The 24,568-nt window shown below is 50.0% G+C and overlaps 1 protein-coding gene across 2 annotated transcripts in view; it reads left to right on the top strand.

Annotated features, from left to right (window-relative positions):
• Positions 1 to 24,568, top strand: part of Insr (insulin receptor) — a 125,006-nt gene that overhangs the window by 70,489 nt on the left and 29,949 nt on the right. For both annotated transcript variants that reach the window (XM_027954915.3, XM_071603379.1), the window contains exons 3-9: positions 9,708 to 10,029; positions 14,798 to 14,946; positions 16,234 to 16,378; positions 17,294 to 17,508; positions 18,724 to 18,850; positions 20,472 to 20,722; positions 22,184 to 22,351. In XM_027954915.3, coding sequence (XP_027810716.1) covers positions 9,708 to 10,029; positions 14,798 to 14,946; positions 16,234 to 16,378; positions 17,294 to 17,508; positions 18,724 to 18,850; positions 20,472 to 20,722; positions 22,184 to 22,351 — 1,377 coding nt within the window. The remainder of the gene's footprint in view (positions 1 to 9,707; positions 10,030 to 14,797; positions 14,947 to 16,233; positions 16,379 to 17,293; positions 17,509 to 18,723; positions 18,851 to 20,471; positions 20,723 to 22,183; positions 22,352 to 24,568) is intronic.

A 24,568-nucleotide genomic window follows, 5' to 3' on the forward strand; every position in this document is an offset into this window, starting at 1 on the left:
AGGCTTCCCTAAAACGTGGCCTGTAAACTTAAAAATGTATGAGTATGATCCCTGACTTTGTGGGTGTGCTGTCCAGGAGTCCAGAAAAGCAGACCTTCCTCTTCCCATCCCCGCCCCAGTGGGGGATTTTTGCTGTGTGGTCCTGCCCCTCTTGGGGCCTCTCCCCAGTGAGGCCTAGGGCCAGAGCGTCCCTCAAGCAGTCCCACGCGCTGCCACGCGGTGACCCGATCTCCTCCGGGGCACACGCCCAGCGCCGCGCGCAGCCGAAACCGCTCGGGTGGGTGTGTGATGCACACTCGGCCACGTAGTTTTCTTTAGCTGTTTTCAAAGTACCGTGCGTCGCGGTCTGCACCCAGGAGAGGCCCTGGCGGGGCTCGGCGCCCAGGGAGGACCCGCTGTGGCCGCACTGCCCCATTGAGCGCGGGTCTGGCAGCGCAGCCCGGGGGCGGGGCCAGCGCCCTGCAGCACGCCCGCCCATTGGCTGAGCGCGAGGGCGGCGCTGCGGCGGCGGCTGCGCTCCGGCCTGGAATTCATCGAAAGGAACGGAGCGCCGCAGGCTTCGTGGTGCGCGGACGCCCAGGCTTCAGGGGGAGGGGCCTCGCGCCGCCCGGGCCGGCCTCCCGCGGCACAATGGCCGGGAATCGACCAATCCCGAGGCTGCCCTAGCGGGAGGCCACCCGCCCCCTTCCCGGCCTCTGTACGCGCCGAGTGTCTCCCGAGAGGGCCGCCGCTGCCTTGGGCCCGCCCCCGTGGCCACACACCCACACGCCCACCCGGACACACACTGGACCCGTCTTGGGGCAGGAGGCCCCTCTCTGGGGTCCCGCTCCCTCCTTTTCCTGTCCCTAGGCGCAGCGTATTTCTTGAAAGAGCTGCTCAGCTCGTATTGGGCCCTCCTCTGGGTACACGCGCGCACGCTCACACACACACACACACACACACACACACACACACACACATATTCACGTAGGCATGCCAACCGACCAATCTGGAGGCCGCCCTCGCGGGGAGGGTCCCTGGACTCCGCGCCTTTCTCGGCTTCTGCGCGCGCCGTATTTCTCCAAAGAGCTCAACGGCTAAATTCCAAAGGTTTTCGCTCGTGCTGGGGCCGTATTGTCAGGGAAGGAAAAGGGGCGCCTTCCTGCCTCCAGAACCCGCGCTCCTGCGGTTGAGCTCCCGACCACCCAGTTGTCGAAAGCTCAGGCCCTGCCCCCACTTGCCATTAAATGATTTACTAGATTCCAAGGGGAGGAATTTGGCTCCAGGGACTGGAACCTCTGAGGTCAGGGTCCGGGCCAGCGTGGGAGAGAAAGGCTTTGAATGGAAACAAAGTATATTGCTTTAAGGAGTTTATAAAATTCACACTCAGAGACCTGGGACCCGCTGTGAATGTGCCTTTGGGCTCATGATGCAACTTGCGGTTTGGAAATTTCTGGAAAGCAGTAATGTTTGAAATAATAGATTTTGAGGTTTTTTGTTGTTGTTTGTTTTGTTTTAATTGAAGCAACAGTCCTTGGAAAGAAATGTAACAAAATGTTATCGACGTTTGTCACACTATGGAAACATTTAAACACTTACCAGTGGCTTTGTCTTCTGTTTCACTCTTCGGAGTGGTGGGGGGAGTTAAAGCACTGCATTTCTGTGCCCAAGTTATTTATCTTGTAGCCTGCATCTATTGCTCTTAACACTTAAGTTTTTAACCTTTCGACAAACTGGTCGTTCTTTATTTTGATGTAGTTTGAAAAGAAACAAAAGTTCTACGCATTGCACCTGGATTTAATTGTTTACATTTTGCCCTATTCGTGTTATTTCTGTATTTATGCGTGCTCCTAACATGCATTATTTTTCAGAACCAGTGGAGAATCTGTTGCAATTATGCTCCTTCCTTAATTCTTTAGCAGGTTTCCCCCCAAACAAGAAAATTCCCTTACACAGTGGCAGTACAATAATCAAAATCGGGAAATTAACACCCACACGACCTTTTAATCCGTTAAATCTCATCAGTGGTCCCGATATTGTCCTTCATTGAAAAACGGTAATGCACCCCCCCCCCCAAAGTTTCAGCCTGGGGTCATATTTTGCATTTAGTTGCTATTCTAATCTGTTTTAGTCTATAGAATTCCTTGTTTTTTTTTTTTTCTTTTGTGACTGACAATGTTGAAGAGCACTGGCCAGTTATTTTATAGAATGTTCTTAAATTAGATTTTCTTTGGAAAGAAGACATGACCACCATCCTGCCCATATCATATCCGGAAGCATGTGTTGATTTACCCCTCTATTATTGGCAATGCTATTTGAAACATCTGTGACTGGAATCCTTCAGAAGAAATATACCTTATAGCTCAGCAAGACAAACGACTTGCATTTTACCTGAAAGAAAACTAATGCGCAAATTGAACCCTAGCTGTCTTCCACTCTGATTTTTATTTTCTCTCTCCCCCTCCCAATACCCTCTCCCCCAACCTCCCGTGGAACCTGGGAGATGTGGGAGCATTGCTAGGCTGAATTTGTTGAGGTTAGGGGTGTCAATTCTGAGTCACCTGTGTTTGATGCTTATGCAATACCACACAGCTTTCCCATTTTCCACAAATATCTATGACAGTATCTATCACACTGGGGTATTTGAAAAAAGAAAGATGAAATGCCAACAGTTTATTGAGGAGTCTGTCAAAGAAGAAAGCATTTATTCAAATGGACCTACACCTGTGCACCTGTGATTTCTTTTGTAATAAAGCAAAAATGATTTTCCACATTTTTCTGCATTATAGTTGTACACAGCAGAGGGATTCATTACATATTCACACATGCACACAATGTAACAGGATAATTTTGCCAACATTGTTCCCCCATATTTCCCCTTTCCCTCTTTCTTCCCCTGGTCTCTTTCTTCTACTTAACTGATGTCCTTTTGATTTTCATGAGATCACCCCACCCCCACCTTTCTTTTCCTTTTTCTTTAATTTTCACGGGAGAACATACGACCCTTGACTTTGAGTTTGGCTTATTTCACTTAGCACAATGCTCTGAAGTCTGTTTCCCTGCAGATGACATCATTTCATTCTTTATGGATGAATAAAACACTATTGTGTGCATATATCGTATTTTCATTACCTATTCATCCATTGCCAGACACCTAGACTGTTTCCATAGTCTGGCTGTTGTGAATTGTGCTGCTATAAACATGGGTATGAATATTATCACTGTACTATGCTGACTTTAATTCTTTAGGATAAATAACCAAGGAGTGGTATAGCTGGGTCATGTGTTGGTTCCATGCTTAGTCTTTTGAAAAACCTCTACACTGATTGGCACCATTTTCACAACTTCTTTATATAATCCCTCCGACAGTCTAAGTTTTCCTTTTTTTTTTTTTTTTTTTTTCCATGTCCCCTCTAGCATTAATTACTTTTTGTGTTCAAAACTGCTCTTCTGACTGGAGTGAGATGAAATCTCAGGGTAGTTTTTATTTGCATTCCTAACTGCTAATGAGATTGACCATTTTTTTTTCATATTTGTTGACCATTCATATTTTTTTTTCTTTTGCAGAGTGTCTGTTTAGTTCATTTGCCCATTTATTAATCGGGTTATTTTGGATTTTTTGTGTTAAGTTTCTTACATGCTCTGTATATTAATCTTCTGTCAGAAGACTAGCAAAGATTCTTTCCCATTCTGGGGGTTGTCTCTTCACATTCTTAACACCTCTGCACAGCAAAGGAAGTGATTTTCATTTGATGCCACCCCATGTATTAACTCTTGGCATTATTTCCTGAGCTTCAGGGGTCATATTGAGAAAGTTGTTGTCTGTACCTGTGTGCCACCCTATGTTTCTTCCAGGAGTTGCAGTTTCTGGTCTGATTCCTAGGTCTTTGATCCATTTTGAGTTTTGTGCAGAGTGAGAGATAACTATCTAGGCAAGAGAAGGGAATAATAGGGATAAAAAAAGTTTTTTAAAAAAGGAAGAAAAATTATTAATCTGCAGCTGATAAGATCCTATACTTACAAAATAAATAAATAAATAAAAACTCCACCAGGAGACTTCTAGAGGTCAGATACAAATCAGCAAAGGTGGCTGGTTATCGAATCAACATACAAAAATCAAATTACTCAAAAAAAAAATTTAAGATAGTTAGGAATCAATCTAACCAAGGAAGTGGAAACCCTGTACAACGAGAGCGTTGAAGAAAGAAACAAGAGAACACAAGAACACGGAGAGACCTCCCACGTTCATGGATAGGCAGAACTGATGTTAAAATGGCCATATTACCAGAGCAACCTACAAGGCAATTTCCATCAAAATGCCAATGACATTCTTCACAGAACTAGAAAAAAGTCTTAAAATTCATTTGGAAGAACAAAAGACCCAGAATAGCCAAAGCAATTTTAAGCCCAAAAAAGTAATGCTGGAAGCATCACAATATCTGACTTCAAATTATATACCACAGAGCTACCGAAACAAAAACTGGTGTGGCATAAAAGCAGATACAGACCAGTGGTACAGAATAGAAGACACAAGGACTAACCCACATAGCTATAGTCATCCGATCCTCAACAAAGGTGCCAAAAATATACATCGGAGAAAAGACAGTCTTTTTTTAATAAATGTTGCTTGGAACACTGGTTATCCATGTGTAGAAGAATGAGAAAAATGATCTTAAAAGACTTTGTGCAAGGTATTTGATTTCTCAAATATTCTTTTGTAGTTGCTGCTGGGATATTTCAGGGTAGAATCATGTCACTGATCAATAACATTTGCTTATTTGCCTAGGAGAGGCTTTTAAAACTAGATATAGGCAGGAAGATCACAAGTTCAAGGCTAGCCTGGGCAACTTAGCAAGACCCTGTCCAAAAAAAAAAAAAAAAAAAAAGTGGATAGTACACATACATAGTAAACAACAAATTGTGTGCATTTTTGTGTTCCTTCTAAAAGGACACATGAATAAATATCCTTTTAAACTCATTTAAAAGTATAACTTACATGTAGTAAAATCCATCCATCTTAGTGTAAAGTTCTGTGAATTTTTAAGGTACATAAAAGCATAAAAATTATGCACATTAATGTCACACCACCTAATCTATGGATACCTGTATGCATTGGATAGTGTTTAAATCAGGGTAAACATATTTATCTCCCTAGGCTGAGGGTGTAGCTCAGGTAGAGCACTTGCCTGGCACGCATGTGGCCCTCAGCTCATCCCCAGCACTGCAAGCCAAACAAATGGAAGAACCATATTTATCTTCTTGAACATTAGACATTTCTTTATGGTAAAAACTTTCTAAATCTGTTTTTCCCGTGCTTTGAGATGTATAGTGCATGGTATCTGTATTCACCCCACCATGCACCAGCACCTGGGGCCTCTCGATCCTCCCTCCTCTGCCTTCCCTCCTGGCTTGCTTGCTTCTTTTCCTGAACTCTCTGGAGCTGGGGATGGAACCGGGGCCTCATGAGAGGTGGATAAGTGCTCTGCACTGAGCCACACCCCTGCCCTCCCACTCTAGTGCCACTCATCAGCCCCTCTCCCCCTCCCCTCCAGGTACATAGGTAACGATAAGCACCATCAAGGTGGGGAACAGAGCTGGGCATGATGGCGCACGCCTGTAATCCCAGCACCTCCGGAGGCTGAGACAGGAGGATGGCGAGTTCAAAACCAGCCTCAGCAATGGTGAGGTGCTAAGCAACTCAGTGAGACCCTGTCTCTAAATACAAAATAGGGCTGGGATGTGGCTCAGTAGTTGGATACCCTGAGCTCAATCTCCAGTACCATCCCCCTCCAAAGAAAAAAAGATAGGGGACGGCCCCCACTCCAAAGTCCTGTGCCCTTCCCAGCAGCCCCAGGTGGTCCCTTGGCAGCCTGTTGTCACTGTGGTCTTGCTCTTTCCAGGATGTCCTGTAAGTGGAATCGGGTAGTGCACCGTCTGAGACTGAAACATCTGGCTGGTCGCTGGCTTTGCTGGCAAGTGTTGGGAGCCCTTCCTCGCATTGTCCAGGCTGGAAGACTTGTGTGTTTGGGAAGTCATTTTATTAGGGCTTTGATGATGATTCTTATGAATGAAAGGGCCAGCCCTCCGGTACAGCCCCAGCCCAGGAAATGGCTCTTTCCTGCTCTTACATGTACCCTGCCAGAGCCGGTCTTTGTGACCCTAGATTATTGTCTGCTTTATATATTGCTTCCTCCAATTGAGTCTCGGCCCTCAGATCACCCAGACAGATCAGTATTAGTGACACTGATAATGACGACAATGATGATTATGCAGTTGGCTTTCCACAACCTCACGTCCCACATCTTCGCGTTCAACTGTGGGTCAGAACTAGCCAGGAAAAAAAAAAAAAACACCTGTCCTGCAGACATTTTTTTCGGTATTCCCCCAAACAGTACAGCAAAGCAACTATTCACATAGCATTTAAGTGGTGCTAGGTATAATAATTTATCTGGAGAGGATTTAAAGTCCACAGTAGCATGTATGTAAGTTCTTTGTAAATACTACACCGTTTCGCAGACAGACATGAACATCCACTAATTTAGGTATTTGCAGGTGTTCTTGGAATTTTGGTGCTTTTTGAAGATCATCCCATTGAATTCTTGTAATAATCTTAACAGCACATAGGAGATGCTTATCCCATTTTATTATGGACGAGGAAATTAAGACTGCCATTGGTGCACCGAGGAAATCTTCCTGGTATGCCAGTTAGGGGGCATGGTGTTCGGTCTCTAAAGCTGAATGCATTGGATGCCTGTGGCTCCTCAGTCCGTGGATCCTGCAGGAGGCCACAGTCCCTGGTCATTTTTCCCACCCAGGCGTATCAGATGCAGAGCCAAAGTTGGAGAGTCCATCATGGGTCCTGCTACTTATCTGCTGGACCTGTCTTCTTGCCACTGTAGAAAGGAGATAATGCTACTTACCTGCCTGTAAGTAGCTGTGTGGCCTTAAACACTTCAGACACTCGTAGGTCTCCTCCCCCAGACTTGCTCTTATTGGAGGTGTTCATATCTTTCGGGATTCATCTAAAGCAGAATATGCACTTAGCTACATTCAGGACTTGGTGGGGGGGGTCTCCTATTGGGCATTCTTGGATGAATTCTTGAGCCACTGACTAAGAATTGGAGTTTCCCCCAAAGTCCTTCCTTTGCACCTCCCCCTCATTGAGCAAGTGTCTCTCCTGAGCTCCTGCTGGATACCTATTTTAGGAGTGGTGCAGTAACCCTGTGCCCTGGGAACTCCCTCTAGACAAATAGTTGAAAAATGATCTTGGATTTTTTTAAGAGTGATAAATGCTATATGGAAACTTTAATAAGAGAATGTTTTGGAGCTTGGTTGGAGAACTAGAGGCAAATTCCTTTGGAAGGATCTTGGTAATGAGTTGGGACCTGAAGGATGAGAAGGGGTTGGTCATGAAGGGACAATGGGTAGGATACTCCAGCCATTTAGAATAGCAGATGCAAAGGGCCTGAGGTAGAACCAAGCCTGGGTGTGTCGGGCAGGAGGGAGCCAGCACACTGCTGCCCTGGGCTGGGAGGGCTCAGTGAGGCTAGCAGGGACTAGGCCCCATGGGGCATGTAGACGTTGGCAAGGAGTTTATTTTTATTTTCTAAGGCTGCACTGTGTCATGAGGAGGTGGTAAATCACTGTGGCAATTAAAATTAAAATTGGGGAAAAGATTAAATGAAATACAGTTAGAAGTTTAGTCCTTCAGGAGAAATTGGAACTTTTGTGTACTGTTGACTGGAATACAAAGTGGTTCAGTCACTGGAAAATGGTAGGCGGTCATCAGGAGGTGACTAGGATCAGCATTCGATCCTGAAACTCCACTTTGAGGTGCATTGCATGGAAGAGTCAAGGCAGGGACGTGAGGAACCTTTGCACACCCGTCCGTGTTCACAGCAGCATGGCTCACAGAAGCCAAAAGGCAAAAGCCAGCTAAGTGGCCGTTCATGGATGAATGGATAAACCGCCGCGGCTGTCCACACAATGGGCTGTCATTCAGCTGCTGAAGGGAAGGAGGGCGCGGTGCCTGCTGCACCATGGGTGAACCGTGGGGACATTTTGCTACGTGAAATCGGCTAGATTTCCACAAACGGACAAAGGAGTCCACCCTCAGGAGGTCCCTAGAGTCGGCAGATTGACACAGATGGAAAGTGGAACTGTGGTGCCAGGCTGGGCAAGGGCTGGGGAGTTTGACAGGGGCAGAGTTTCAGTTTCAGCTTGGGCAGATGTGACAGTCCTGGAGGTGGGTAGTGGTGACCCCCACTGCACAGTGATGTCCTTAATGCCCCCCGACTGCAGACTTCAAACGGTCAAGATGCCAAATTTATGCTACGTGTATTTTAGCAAGTTTGCACTTGCTGCATCCATAGCACGGAGGGGCAGTGGCTGCTGTGCTGGTCAGCACAGAGAAGGACCATTTCCATCATCCCTGACGGTTCAGCTGGACAGTGCCGCTCGGGGTGGAGGGACCTCAGGGATGCTCCTGTTCCCTGGGTCTGGCTGGTGGGAAAGTTCGCTGTAGTAACTACAGAGCCCGATTTTGGATGAATAACAGCCCCTGGCTTCCAAGCCATGTTTAGACGGTGCTGGGAGCGTGGGAGGGCAACACCTTGGAGAAGAGGCCAGGCCTGTGGCCAAGGGCCGTCTGGCTTCTGTGAAGCTGTCGGGAGCCTGGGAAGGGGGTGCCCAGGACAGATGCCAAGGGGCTGAAGTTGAGAGGTAACCAGGCAGCCATGAGTAGAGGGGTCCTGGGAGAAAGGGCAGGTGTGACCAGCGGTGGAGGAAGCTGGGTGGAGGCCAGCCTTGGGTTCAGTAGCTTCCAACAAGAAGGTTCCTCCAGCCAGGTCTGCAGACAGGCTCCCCACTCACCTGCAGGGCTTCTCCTTCCTATTGGATCATATCTCCCTTCCATCCTCTGTCCACCCGTTCACACGTTCCTGTGTTTAAGCAACACGCCTCCTTCAGCCGACTTTGTGCTTCCACAGGCAGGGGCTGTGAGAACCCCCCAGCCCCCTGCAGGGGCCGCAGCAACTACATCAGCTTAAGCAAATGTTTGCAAAAGAAAATTTTTTTTTGGGGGGGGGGGCGCAGCACTTAACCCTGTGCCTTCAGTTTCCCCATCTGTGAGTGGAAAACATGAAGATAACGTATCCACTTCACAGTTGGGGTGAATCTGGCTCTCTAGAGCCAATGGTGGTATTCTCAGGAAATTTGCTAGCCATTTGTTAAACCCAGGCATTATTAAAAATTGTGTAAGACTATGATCAAATTATGCCAAACACCAGGTAATAAGTTCTCACACTTCACACTTCCTAGTTCTGCATGTTTCTGTTATTGGTGCCTTTGACGTTATTTGCTACTTTGTATCTTTGATAGATATAGATTGCACCTACAGTTGGACATTCTGTTTAATGGAATGCTACCACACACATCTTGCCAACTGTCTTCCGTGGCTTCTTGTGGGTGACCTCAGTGGACCCTAGAAATTGGCAGATGTTTTTAAGTTGGGGTCTCCCCGCCCCCTGCCCTGTGTGGTGTTGGTATTCCAGGCTCGGCACTGGTTCTGAAGCTTCAGTGGGTTCATCGATGGGCCTGGCACGCGGCGGGAGTGTGGAACTGTGGCTGTTTTGTTATTTTGCTTGGCTCCCACTCCCGGGCCATAGCTGCTGCACGTGCAGACAAAGTGGGCACATCAGTGACCAGCTGTGCTCTCTCCCCCTCTCCAGTTTGCCCGACCATCTGTAAGTCGCACGGCTGTACCGCCGAAGGGCTCTGCTGCCACAGCGAATGCTTGGGCAACTGTTCCGAGCCCGACGATCCCACCAAGTGTGTTGCCTGCCGCAACTTCTACCTGGACGGCAGGTGCGTGGAGACCTGCCCGCCCCCCTACTACCACTTCCAGGACTGGCGCTGCGTGAACTTCAGCTTCTGCCAGGATCTGCACAACAGATGCAAGAACTCGCGGCGCCCGGGCTGCCACCAGTACGTCATCCACAACAACAAATGCATCCCCGAATGTCCTTCGGGCTACACCATGAACTCCAGCAAGTGAGTCTTCCGTGGGGTGGAGGAGGAGGGCCCCGAGGGGAAGGAGCATGGGCTGCTGATCACGCCCAACACTGTCAGCCATGGGTAGAACTGGTGCTGATGGTTTGCCTGTTCACACTGTATGCAAAACCAGAGCTTCTTGGCCCCGAGCCAGGTTGCTGCTGTGGAGTGCTCTGCCCAGGGATACGCTTGGGTCTCTAGGTGACATTTTGTCCCCTGTTTGGGTCCTGGGCTCTGGTGCAGGAGTGAGCAAACATTTTCTCTAAAGGACTAGTATCTCCAGGTCTCACACCCCATTCTTTCGCTAGCAAGGAACATGAGGGTAGATGTCCTTCCTTTCCCCTGGGACCCTCCAAGGTCTTCCCTGAGGTGGTTGCCTCCTTGTTAAGCCAAGGATGTGACTGAGGCTTTCCATGTCTCCCTACGTGAAGCTGACAGTGATGGTGTCAGCCCATGATGTCCCCAGGAGGAAGAGACCTGCTTCTGCTGCATTCCTAGGCCTTTGTCCTTGGAAGGAGAGTGCGAACCATTTCCTCCAGTTTGGGTGGGAAACAGCAGGGCTTTCTCTCTGGCCTCAAGCCAAATTTTCTACACATGCCATAGGTTTGTGATCATGTCTTTAGTTTCTAAGAAGAGAGATTTCAGTGTCTGGGGTCATAACCATGCTTTAAAAATCTGTTTCCTGGTTTTTGTGTTGAGGGTTTAAAAAAAAAAAAAACTTCACCACAAAACAACAGAAAAACAAATCAGAAACAGACGCATGTCGGGTGGCCTCGGGCTGACCTGCTTACGTAAAAAATCTTACTCTTCAGACTTGAGAATTAGCCAAGCGAGAGTGTTCTGGTGGGAAATTTTATTTCCCTGAGTGGAGAGGGCAGGAAGGAAAACAATCTTTATTTCAGTTCTTATGAACCTTTCTTTAGTGTTTATGAAACCTGAAAGTACAACATGTTTTGTGTTATTCATTTTTGATTCATTAAAAAAAAAGTCAAGTGGTCTTGTTGACTGAAAATAACCCTTTATGTCACCTTTGCTTACTGGATGGAACTTATTTTTTCCTGGTCAGTTTAACAGTAAGGCTGGGAAAATGATCATATTCCTTTTGATTCATTTCTCTCCCCCTCCCTCCCGATTTGAATAGACACAGGGTTTTAATGACTTAGGGGGAGATGTTTGTTTAAAAGACATCAGCTTTAAGCTGGGCACGGTGGTGCATGCCTGTAATCCCCGTGGCTCGGGAGGCTGAGGCAGGAGTATCTTAAGTTCAAAGCCAACCTCAGCAAAAGCAAGGTGCTAAGCAACTCAGTGAGACCCTGTCTCTAAATAAAATACAAAGTAGGGCTGGGGATGAGGCTCAGTGGTTAAGTGCCTCTGGGTTCAATCCTTGGTACCCTCAGCCCCCAAAACGAAATAAAAGATAATTGGCTTTAAATAAAGGCATTTCCCCCTCACTGTATTGAAGGCCTGAGAAATACAGCAACTTCTTTTGATACTCTCATTGAAGGTGTGTTAAAACTTAGAATAAACCCCCAAAAGCACCAGGGCGTGGCTCAGTGGTCAGCGCTGGCCTAGCAGGTGGGAGGCCCTGGGCTCTATCCTAGCACCACCCAGAAGAAGCAAACAAAAGCCACCTCTCTAAGAAACGGCCAGCACCTCCCCTGGGGAGGTGACAGCTGGGGCCAAGCGAGGGCTTCCCATAAAAGTACTGCATCATTTTACTTTGTAGTTAAAAGCTTCAGAAATATTTTTTATTTTATTTTATGGAGGCCTTTGTAGTACTATTGTGTTTTCTAATGTGGTTTGATATCAAGGAGGACCAGATATGTTTTTTCCCATTCTGGGTGGCTTATCTGGGATGCAGTTCTTGGTGTATTTGAAGCAGGGTTCTGGGAAGTCCCATCAATTGATCAAAATGCATCCCATCTGTGGTCACCCAGAGTGCCGGTGGATCAGCAGGCTGCGCCTTCCTGAGATAAGGGGAACCAGAAACTTGGTGTGTGTGGGTGTCTGTTGGGAAGAGGGGGGGTTACCCCCAGTCCTCGACTGTCTCCCACCCCGCTCGCCCCTGCTCATCAGATCCCTGCCCAGCTCCATCCGCGTCTCCCTCATGTCTGCACCAAACACCTGGAACGTCCTCTTTGGTCACCGTCCTGCTTCAGTTACACATCGTGGCCCAAGTGACCTTTTTCCTTCTCTGCCGTGCTGGGGAAGGAGCCCAGGACCTCGCACGTCCTAGGCCAGGGCTCTGCCACTGAGCTGCACCACCCCAGCCCTGCGGGAGCTCTAAACACCAGCCACCTGATCATGCCTGGAGCCCCCAGGGTCTCACCCCTCCGATGTGCACCTCCAGGGCCCCTCAGGTTCCCCGGGGCTCCATCCCCGCTGCCTCCCTCCTGCTGTAGCCTTGGGACTTCCCTCCAGCCTTTCCGTCCCCCCTCTTTCCTCTGCCTCGGCACCAGCTGCTCTCTCCTAGAATGCTTCGTCCCTCAGTCCCTGGATGAGGGACTCTTGTCCGTCCTGCAGGTTTTAACTTAGAAGTCACCTGCATGGAGAATGAGTCGGTCCCTCAGTCCCTGGATGAGGGACTCCTGTCCGTCCTGCAGGTCTGAAGTCACCTGCACAGAGGACACATCTCCTACTTGTGGCACCTGTTTCTTAACTCGTTTCACAGCATGTTTCACTAGCTGATATTTCTGTTGTCCCCCCTGGGTCATGAGCTTTGTGACATCCGTCAGCTTTTGCTGTGTGAGGAGTCACCCACCGTGCCTCCTGGTGTAAGGCGACTCTGCATTCTGAGGTTTTGTTTGTTGCCTGCAGCTCAGTTTGGCCAGGGCTGGTTGGTGGTGGCTGTATGGTTTAGGATCACTTCTCTCGGTCACCTGGGGCCTCTCTCCATGAGATCTTTCACCCCAGTAGCCAAGAAAAACAGGCCCCAAACTCAAAGAGCTCTTCAAGCCTCCACGTGCATCACATTTGCTAATATCTCAGTGGCCTCAGAGAGTCACACGGTCCAGCCAAGATTCCACAGGTGCAGAACAGCCCTTCCTGGTGGGAGAGGCCGCAAGAACAGCAAAGAACTCGTGGCCACTCGTCATTTCCCACTAGGGTAGCAGGGAGCCGGGGTTGGCGACGGGCCAGAGAGTGAATATGTCCTCCACTGCAGTGACTCAGTGTGGGCTCCACAGTCAACAGCAGGCTGAGGAGCTTCGTAACCAAGGGGCGTGGCTGTGCTCAGTAGAATGGTATTTGAAAAAGCAGGTGGCCAGCTGGACCTGGCCTTCGGGCCATGGTTTGCCAGCCCTGGGCTCAGAGCCCTGCCTGTCGCATAGGTGTAGAGACAATGAAAGAACTCAAACATTTGGTCGCGGCTGTGTTTGCAGCCCAGCTGCTCTGACCATCTGGGGCTACTGCACACAATTCGACATTGACCACCTGTGGTCAGCACCAGACTCTATGGGCTTAAGCCTCCATCCCCCACAAGACGGCTGTTACTTCGGATACCAACTTTGTGTACTCGGGGGTCCTCAGAACACCCACACTGCTGACAACTGGCTGTAGGTTGGGGGTCTCTCACAAATGCTTTGGGTCTGGTGATTCATTAGCAGGACTCAGAGCTGACATAAGCCCTCGGGTGCAGTTGCACCACAAGGGACACCCAGGGGAGGTCTGGGAGAGGCGGACGCAGGGCAACCCAACTTTTGCCCTGTGGACTCGGAGCCTGCTACCTTCTGGCACATCCATGTGACTGGCACCATCCAGGGAACTCCACTCAGCTCTGATGCCTAATGGGGACTCCGTCTGTAGGCACGACTGAACTTCACCTTCAGCCCCTCCCTGGAGGTGGGGCCGCTGGAAGCTCCAACCCTCTGTTTATGGGGTTGGTGCGCCAGTGACCGGTTCCCGTCCTGAAGGTATCTAGGTGCTGCCACAAGTCCCCTTTACACTTCCAACACTCCTGACAAAGACTACAAGATTGAGTGTCCTTGTCCGGCATGCTGGCAATGCAGTGTTTTGGATTTTTTGCACATGTATGACAAGTTGCTACACTTCATTGATCATAACAAGCAAAAAGCCTGAACATGTGCTATATAGATGCAGTTTTTTTCTGAATAGTTTTTGTCTTTGGGTGGTTGAATCCATAGGAGTGAGACCCACGGATATGGAGGGAGAACTGTACTTTTTTTTTTTTTTTTCTTAAATACTAAAGTCTGAAGATCCGCATCCGTAGAGATGTGTAAATAATCACTTACTTGTGGATTTTTATTCTAGTAATATCAGAGCATAAATGACAATTTTTGTTTTCTGTGTTCTTCGTGCTCTATGTGGTCTCTTTATTTTACTCATGAGGAAACAGACTTTGAGACTGTAACTGTTGGGAACATGGTGGTTTTGTGTGACAGAACCCAAAACTTACACTGGCGTAAGCAAGATTGCAGGAGTTTATTGGTGCCTGTAGCCAGAAAGTGTCTCACTTCGGGTGGTGGTTTTTACCTGAGGATAATTGTTGCCCTCCCACATGGGGACATTGTGGGTTGACACAGCTTGAGGAGGGGATGCTCTTGGCGTTGAATGAGTGGAGCCCAGAGATGCTGCTCAGAGCCTGTAATGCGCAGGACATCTGGCTCAGTGCTCCTGCCGAGGTCAGGAACGCTGCTTAGGGTAACCGCATAAGTGTGTCACTGGGTCCCTTTGGAGCCTGTGGTCTGCTGTGTCAGGTAGGGGGAGCCCTGTGTGCCCTGACCCTTCTTTCTCTCTGTTCCAACCTCAGCTTGATGTGTACCCCATGCCTGGGCCCCTGTCCCAAGGTCTGTCACCTCCTAGAAGGCGAGAAGACCATCGACTCGGTGACGTCGGCCCAGGAGCTCCGAGGCTGCACCGTGGTCAACGGGAGCCTGATCATCAACATCCGCGGGGGCAGTGAGTGCTCTGGGGGTGGGCTGCTCCCTGTGAGCTGTGGAAGCGGCTTTGTTCCTAAGGTCATCTAGGAGCACCCTTCAATGGCTCTGTCATCAGCAGTATTATGCCATTAGTCTGCCTCAAAATTCGAACAGCCCAGGGCCTGGCCCCATCTACTCTGAAATTCTCATCTTCCAATTAAGAGTTGGGGCATCAGGAATCTGCATTTTTAACAAGTCTGCCTTATTGTAGAGAGCAGACCATGTTTCCAGAAACACTCTCGTCCCCTGTGCGTTCATTTATCCAGAAAACACTGATTGAATAATCACAGCCAACAAGGCAAACGCTTGGCCAGGCTGGATTTAAAAGAATAAGCTCAGCTTTGGGGCCGTGACGGCCAGCAAAACAGGTAGAGGATGCAGTAAGAGATAGTAATTTTCTCCTATGAAGGGCCAGGTAGTGAAGATGGGAGTCCTTTAGCATGCGAGGATTGATCAGCATGAGACTTTGAGACTGTAACTGTTGGGAACGTGGTGGTTTTGTGTGACAGAACCCAAAACTTAAACTGGCTTAAGCAAGATTAAAGGACTCCCATGAATTCCCACATCCATAGATGCTCAAGTTCCTGTTTGCACAGACCTTACACGCAGCCTCCCGTAGACTTTGAATCATGCCCAGAGACTGGTCATACCTATATGATGTACGTGCCGTGAGGGTAGTTGACATGCTGTGTTGTCTATGGAGTAACGACAAGAACAACATCTCTACATGTTCAGTGTAGATGAATTCCACCCCCCTCAGCCCCCCAATTTTTCTGAGCTTCAATTGCTTGAGCCCACAGGTTTGGAGCCCATGGATGCCAGGGGCTGACTGTATTTAGCTATGTGGGCCTCATAATCTCCATCACAACATCTCGGCTCTGTGGTTTTAAGTATGAAAACAGTCGTCCATGCAGGTTAACCAGTGGGCAGAGCTCTGTTCCAATAAATCTTTATCTATAAAACACAGTGTCCTTTGCCAACCTCTGAAATAGAGAAGAAAGCAGGTTGCTATTTTAAGAAGTTTCTGGTCTAGGGAAGAAAGCTTAGAGAGGGTGGTGGGAGAAGCCAGGCAGATGCTGGGGTAATATTCCCAGGCGAGGGGGTGGCCAGCACCAGGTCACGAGGCTGGGGTACGCTTGGCCGATTGGGGAGCAGCAAGACGGGTTTGTGTGAACAAGTCTGGAGACCCCTGGGCAGTGGGCTCCTCTTTAGGGGAGATGAAAGGACTTCTACAGAGCTCACGGCACTCTCCCTCCCTCCCCCCCAGACAATCTGGCGGCTGAGCTGGAGGCCAACCTCGGCCTCATTGAAGAAATTTCAGGATATCTCAAAATCCGCCGATCCTACGCTCTGGTGTCCCTCTCCTTCTTCCGGAAGTTGCGTCTGATTCGAGGAGAGACGCTGGAGATCGGGTAGGTGGGCCGCTTCTGGGTGCGGCCATCACTAACACCTTTGTGCTGCAGCTCTGGTGTTTCCTGTGGATGGTCCAGTGCCTCCCGGCTAGGCTTTCCCGGGCTGGAGCCCTGCTGTCCAGCGGAACCCAGTACAGGTCCCACCCGGGACTTACATGTCCCAGTAGCTGCACTTTAAAAACTTGAAAAGAAACAGGTGAGATTGATTTTCCTACCCATTATATCCAAAAGGTTATTTCAACATGGAATTAATTTAAAAAGGAATTCTCCAGAAGATGCCGTACACCTGTTTTCTTGTGCTGAGTCTTTGAGACGTGCTCTCCCCCTCCAGGACAGTTTGGGATGGCCCCCATCCAGGCGCTCAGTAGCCACGTGACACAGGCTGATGGCTTCTGAATGACAGTGCGGGTCTCGATGTTCCCCCTTTCCCACCCGTCACCTGCTGGTGGCCACTGGTTTTCTAAAGCTCAGATCTAACCAGGTCACAGAGCTGACGGAGAGTAAAACCTTGAAGGACCCCGCTCCCTGTGGAGGAAGTCCGTGTTCCTGGGTTGGTCTGGCCTGCAGTGCACTGGGGGCCGGGCCCCCTGGGCTTCCCCTGGGGCCGAGCGGCCTTCTTTGGTTTTCCCAGCTCCGACACCTCTTTCTCAGTCTCTCCTCCCTGCGAACCCAGTCTCCGTCCAGCCATGGTCTCGCCTCCCCTTCCCTAGGGCAGAGCTCAGACTCCTTCCTGGCCACAAAAATGAACCGGCTTCCCCGTTCTCCTTATCCGATAAATATTCCCGGAGTCTGCCCCCGGAAGTGGTTGGCACCGAGGTTGTAGCACGGGATGAGATCGACCCCCAGCCCAGCACTGCCCTCTCAGAGCTGAGCAGGAGATGCCACCAGGTGACCAGGACATGTGTGTCCCTGCAGGAATTACTCTTTCTACGCCTTGGACAACCAGAACCTGAGGCAGCTCTGGGACTGGAGCAAGCACAACCTCACCATCACTCAGGGGAAACTCTTCTTCCACTATAATCCCAAACTCTGCCTGTCGGAAATTCACAAGATGGAAGAAGTCTCCGGAACCAAGGGGCGCCAGGAGAGGAATGACATTGCCCTGAAGACCAACGGGGACCAGGCATCTTGTAAGTTGTGCTGCTCTGGGGCTCCCGGCCTGTGGCCCAGATGATGTGGCTGTCCTTCCTTGGCCGCTGCACTGGCCTGCAGGAGGCGCCACTATGTCCTGGTGAGTGCGACTCGCCGTGTGACAGGCGGGTTCGGCACCGCTCTTCTCTGCGTCTGGTGCTGGGAGATGCTGCAAAGGCTGCATGAATGAATGAGTGGCACCTTCTTGTGTAAGTGTCAGACTTGGTGCTGATGCCGAGGCTCCCGAGTGGACAGCATGCCTGTTCCCACCTGCGTCCTCTGGGAAACAAACATCGAGACAGAGCTGGGAGGGTGGGAAGGGTGCTGAGAGTAATGCCCGTGAAATAGAAAGGGGAGAAGGGGAGGAGAAGCGGGCAGGAAGGGCCTCTGACAACAGTGTGGCTCTCACCTGCGAGCAGAGAGGGAAGACGGAGGACGGGGTCAGGAGAGCCTCTGTGCAGCCCCGGGGAGTGGAGGCAGCGGTCGTCCAAAGTCTTGCATGGCACCGGGAGGATCAGACCCTTGCCCAGCTCAGCTGTGGTGGAGGCTGACCGGGGAGAGCCCAGCCAGGCAGGAGGGTGTGGTGGGTGCTGTCTTTGCAGCTGCTGCGGCTGGAGGCTGTCCCTGGTCCTGTTGGGGAATTGGCCCCTTGAGGCAGGACGCTGTTCTGCGAGGGTTAGGTTGGGGTGGAGGGCAGGAGGGAGATTGCATCCCAGGCCCAGGGAATGACTCAGCTGGGTCTTTCCGAGGTTTATTGGTCCCCAGTCTGTCAAAGTCATTTGGCGTGTGTCTTTGTGCCCGGGAAGGACCATCCTCTCCCATGTCAGCTTGCAAGTCCATGAGCAAGGCAACATTGTATCCAGACAAATGCTACTTCTGCCAAGTCCTTGTCTAGATAGCCATGGGCTGGTTGTCCTCACATGGACACAGGCTGGGGATACCCAGTTGTCACCCTTATTCAGCTTTGTCTGCTCGATTAATTGGTTGGCATGAAGAGCCACGTTGCACAACCTGTGCTTGGCTTCCAGTGCCTCCCCAATTCACCCTCAGCAAGACCCGTGCTCTGCTCTGCTGCTGCAGGGACCAGACCCATTTGGGGAACAGCATGTGGACATCTCCCTCTGGCAGCCCTCCAGGAAGTGTGGGATCCCAAGCTTCAACCTGACACTATTCCCTACTGAAGTAGCTTGATTTTTTTTTTTTGACTTTTCCAGGTGAAAATGAATTACTTAAATTTTCTTTCATTAAGACATCTTTTGACAAGATCTTGCTGAAATGGGAGCCGTACTGGCCCCCTGACTTCCGGGACCTCTTAGGATTTATGCTCTTCTACAAAGAGGCGTAAGTAGAAGGCTAAAGAGTTGTGGAGTGGGGTGGAGATGGGGCTAGATCTGCCCCAGGGTGTTCTTCTCTGTGCCCCACTTTCTCCTTGTAGAATAAATACCTTAGGTACCTTTTATTTTAAAAAAATGATTTTTTTTTTTTTGGTAACAGGGATTGAACTCGGGGGCACTCGACAACTGAGCCACATCCCCAGCCCTATTTTGTATTTTATTTAGAAACGGGGGTCTCACTAAGTCGCTTAGTGCCTCACTTTTGCTGAGGCTGGCCTTACATTTGTGATCCTCCTGCGCCGCTAGGATTACAAGAGTATGCCACTCACCTGGCCTTAGGTTCCTTTTAACCACCTTACTAGTTGATGGCATACAAAGTCAATAACGCCCCCTTTTGTCAAAAGTAAAATTGAAAGTACAAAGTTTTTCTTTGGTCTGGACTTTTCTTTTCTCTCTTTTGAGACAACCGTGCTGTGTTATCCGGGCTGGCATCAAATCCCTGGATTCAAGAGAGTAGCTAAGACTAAGGTATGGCAGGGGATCTGCACTCTTCCATTTGCCTGTTTGCTGTACCCAGGAGTGCAGTCTGCAGAATAGGTTTTCAATTTTTTTCCCCAAGAAATTTTTTTATTGTGGCAAAATGGATATCACAAAATGTACCCTTGTTTAAAAGTACAGTTCTGTGGCATCGAGTATATCCAGAGTTGTACAGCTGTCACCCACCTCCATTTCCAGAAAGCTTCTGTCCTCAGAAGCAGAAATTCTGAACACATTAAACCACGTGTAGTACTTTTTTAGCATGTGATTGGGCTGGGACTTTTTTCCTTTTGTTTTAGTACCAGGGATAGAAATGCTGAGCCACATCCTCAGCCTTATTTATTTACTTATTTGGAGACACTAAGTTGCCAAGGCTGGCCTCAAACTTGCAATCCTCCTGCCTCAGCCTCCTGCACTGCTGCATTGTAGGCATGAGCCACTGTCCCTGACTTAGGCTAGGAATTTAAGGGAGGCAGCAGAGGTGGCCCTAGGAGTCATAGTAATCAACAGTCCACATGTCAAGAGGTGTCACATGCCAGTCAAGAACTCCCAGGTGTTCTGTTATATAACATCAGTGATTCATGGGCCAGTTGCTGCTGTTATGGATGTCCCTCCTCTTGGGATGTGACTATGTCCTGATAACCTGAGTTGAAAATATTGTCTGCCCAAGGGCAGTGGCCACACCTAACTGCCCAGACACCCTAGCTCTGCAGCAGGCACACTGCAGTGCTTGGGCTCTTCACCTTTGCAAGCTGCCTGGACTCACCAGTTATCACACTGTGGGTCGCTAGCCCCGGAGATCAGAATTCAGATCTAAAGGAAGTCCACACCATCTTTGCACCATCAGAAAGTTGAAGATGGTGAGTGGGACCTCGGGCTGTCATTGTGGTCACTGAGATGTCAGGGCTGGGGGCTCCTTGCTCTTTGGCTGCTGTCATTTCTCCTTGTGGCAGAGGGTTGTTAGGTGAGAAAGCAGCAGCCCCAGGGCTGGAAGCCCCCCCACCCACCCCCTGTGGGGCTCTGAGAAGTGGCCACGTCGTGACCTCGAGGGACTGCAAGGGTAAACCCTTCCTTCTGCTTTGTCTCAAAAGCCCTTATCAGAACGTGACCGAGTTTGACGGGCAGGATGCATGTGGCTCCAACAGCTGGACTGTGGTGGACATCGACCCGCCTCAGAGGTCTAACGACCCCAAGCCCCAACACCACCCTGGATGGCTGATGCGGGGTCTCAAGCCCTGGACCCAGTACGCCATCTTTGTCAAGACTTTGGTCACCTTTTCTGATGAGCGCCGGACCTACGGGGCCAAGAGTGACATCATCTATGTGCAGACAGATGCCACCAGTACGTATGTTTTGTGAATATGGATTTGTTCACAAGGGGGGACCCTGCCAGTCCCTACGCAGGGGACTTCTTATGGCTACTGGCTTCTACAGAAGCCGAGTGCTGAGGGTGATGTGTTCAGAAGATGATGTGGACCCATAAACCTCCTTAGGGGGGAGTATACAGTGTCCCCCTTTCCTGAGCTTCATGCTTTCTAGGATTTGGATCTTGTGAGGTCAGCCACAATCCAGAAATATTTGATGGAAAATTCCAGAAGCAAACCATTCATAGCTGTCACTCACTCACTGTAGTGAATGGGTGTAGCTGTTCTATTATGGCTGGTTGTCTCTTATTGTGGCTGATCTGTAATGAGTTTCTACCATAGGGAGGCCACCGTGTGTTCAGGGCTCAGGGCTGTATGAGGCTTTGGGCATCTGCTGGGGGCTGCGAATACATCGTCCATAGATAAGGGGGCAATCGTTTATTTTTTCAATCTAGTAAATTTTTCAAACATTTGCAAAGCTAGAAAGAATGGCTGAGTGTCCCCGGCTTCCATGATTTGCCATTTTTACCGTGTTTCTCCCCTTCGTTCCTCCTCCTCCTCTAATTTTCTTTTTTTACTGGGATGTTTCCTAGCAATTAAGTTAGTTTTGCAAAACCCAAGTCTTTCTCCCACAGCAGCCGTTCTCAAAGAGTGACGATTCTGCCTCTCCAGGGAGCGCTAGGCAGTGTCTGCTGGCGCGGATGGTTGTCACAGCTGGGGGTGGGGAGACTGGCGACGGCTCCCTGTGACAGAGCCTCGTCCAGCCCCAGTGTCCGTAGGGCGGAGAGCGAGCACCCTTGCCCCATGGGGAACAAGGCAAGCTTTCAAGTCAACACTGCTTCCCGGGCTGGTCCACTTGCAGCCCGTCTCCCATTGATGCCACATGCTGAGTTTCTAGAAACTTCCAGCATCTGGGTCCCTTGTACACTCTGCTGTCTCCACCTTGAGTGCCCCCTCCCTCCCCAACTCCCTAGGTCACCTCTTTTTTTGAGGGGAATGGTTTGTGGAGCCTAACGCTGTGCATTGTGGGGGATGTTGGATGACAGCTGGTGGCTTCAAGTTTGCCCAGGGACCAGGTTCACTTTGGAGCCAACTGGAACCAGTAGCATGAGTCTGTTGGTCTCTTCCCAGGGTCCTTCTTCCCCAGCAGCATCTTCCCAGTGCTCAGCTCAGAGCTTGGCGCCTGCTGGGGCTCCATCCATGTTCACCAAGTCAGTGGGGGAATGTGGCCACGCCATCTGTAGTGCAAGTGGACTGTGACTTGGTGACCCTCGCCTGGCCTGGCCCGGCGAGCGTTCCTTGTGTCGGCAGTTTTCTCCGATGTTAAACACACTGCAGCCGCCGCCTCCCGGTCCTGTAACTTGGGTGTCCCTTCCCCTCTTGGTGCACCCGGCAGCCTGCTGCTCCTCACGGTCGGCCTGCTTCCTTCTCTCTCGCAGATCCTTCCGTCCCCCTGGATCCCATCTCGGTTTCGAATTCCTCGTCTCAGATCATCTTGAAGTGGAAGCCCCCCTCGGACCCCAACGGCAACATCACGCACTACCTGGTTTACTGGGAAAGGCAGGAGGAAGACAGTGAGCTGTACGAGTTGGATTATTGTCTCAAAGGTGAGTACGGGCAGCCGTGGTGGGTTGGCCACGCCGTGTGACACTTATGGGGGACACAGGTGCTGTCTCCTGCTTCCCAGCGTGCACGCGCGCATTGTTCTCTTGCACACTAAGAAAATCCACATCTTTAAACACTATGCAACTAGACACTCTGAAGACTGGTGTCAAAACCAGGTGCAGTCAGGGTCACGTGATGATGTTCCCTTTAACAGTGAGCCAGGGTAGGACAGGGTTCCCATGAGATGATGCCACCTCGAGAAGTAGTGGCCGCCTTGGCACGTGTAAGCACACTGCGCAGTCACACACCATGGGGTCCTCAAGGTCCCCAAGGATGCTTTCTCAGGGTCCTGGTGCTCAGTGGTGCTCGACTCTTGTCTTTTATGTCTTGGCACCATGTTCCCCTGGGGGTCTCTGCTTCCCCTTCCTCCCCCTCCACCCTGTGTCACTGTGTGAACCACCCGAGATTCTCTGCCAAACCAGAGGCAGCTGGGCTTGCAGAGAGGTCCTAAGCCAAGCCAGGGAGGGACTCTGGTTCCCGGGTTTAAAGGGCTGGAAACGGCAAGGAGTGGTCAGTGCTCTCTGCTCCTGTGCCTTCCGCCAACACTTTATGCTCACGCAGTTGTTTTCTCAGTCTTTAGTCTTGTTTGCTGCAAGGTCCTCCATCCATCTGAGGGAGAATGGAGAAATATTTGAAGCCTCGAACTGGTTGGTATGCACTAGTTAAAAATATTCTAAAACTGGGTTTGTTTTAATTTTTATGAATACACAACAATTGCAGTTGTACATATTATATTGGTGGGATACAGTGTGACGTTTCCGTACACGTACACAATGGGTAAAAGTCAACTTTGAGTAATGAGCATTTTGATCATTTTTGTGATGAGAACCTTTAAAATCTGATCCCTGAGTTTCTGGACAGTGGCTGCAGAGTTGCAGGGACAGGATAAAGTTCTGGTGGTGTTCCACGGCACAGATGAGTGCCATAGTTGACAATAGAGGACATTTCAAAAGAGCTAAAGGTGTGTTTTGTTTTGTTTTTTTTTCCCCTAAACCAAATAAACTGAAGGGCTCTTTTCCTTTATTTATTTTGTCTCTAATTCACTTTCTTGCAATGTTTTCAGTCTGGGTGTCCTCAGTCCATGACCTTGGAGGAGCAGGGGGCTGTGGGAGAGCAGTGGCCGAGGTCTGCTCTTGGCTCAGTCCCTGACCTGCCCCAGGGTGTTGGCCAAGCCACCCAGCCCTTACAGTCTGCCTCCTTTTTGGGAGAAGGGGTGGGGGACAGCTGATCTCCGGGAGCCGTCCCAGCTCCCAGATCATGTGCTATATGTATGCCTCTGACATCATCCCTTCCTGAGCCCAGGACTGCCAACTGATTTATCTCCTGATGCTTTATATAACTCGAGAGCAAGCCTGGGCCTCCGCTCAGCTCCTCCTGTGGGCTCTGTCTGCCAGTATCCACTGGCAACGTCAAAGCTTTCCTTTTTTTTCCCCTCCTCCTTCTTTTAAAGAACAACTTTCATTCTGTGAGTCTAATCTGATTACCATGTGACTGTTTAAGTGTCACTGTAGGTGTGTTACTTTGTTTCCACAATTAAACTCGGTAAGGACCCATCCTGCAGGATTCCGCTCTCGGCAGTCCCCGAGTCGGGGCTGGGAGGGTGGAGTCCGTGTTGGAGGGGACAGGGTTCCAGCTTGGGAAGACGAGGAAGCTCTGGAGAGGGACGTGGCAGTGATCGGCCCATGTTGTGAATACACCTGATGGCACCGTAGTCTGCACTGCAAAACGGTTAAAATGGGGAATCTTGGGTTTATTTTGGACAGTTTAAAACAGACATAAATGCACACTAAATGAACTCCCCAAGGACAGGAGTAGCTTTCTATTAGTGTGGTTTGAAGAAAAAAAAAAAAAAAAAAAACTTGTGGTTAAATACACTGAACAGAGTCCACCGTTTTAACCCTTTCCAGTGCACAGTTCGAAGGCATTGAGGGCGCTGGCGTGGTGCAGCTGCCACCCCCCCCCCCCCCCCCGACCTCAGGACTCCAACCGAGACCCATGGAGAGCTCCTTGGGCCGCCCCAGACCAGCGTCCCCTGGTCATCTCGGAAAAACCCGAGGCCCCAGTCTCCTGGAACCATACCTGGGTCCCATCAAACGTCCCTTCCTCCCAGTGGGAGCTGGCCTGCGGAGCAGCGTCCCGGCTCCTGGCTGTGGAGCCCG

This window comes from Marmota flaviventris, chromosome 1, assembly GCF_047511675.1.
Source record: "Marmota flaviventris isolate mMarFla1 chromosome 1, mMarFla1.hap1, whole genome shotgun sequence".
NCBI classification, from domain to species: domain Eukaryota; kingdom Metazoa; phylum Chordata; class Mammalia; order Rodentia; family Sciuridae; genus Marmota; species Marmota flaviventris.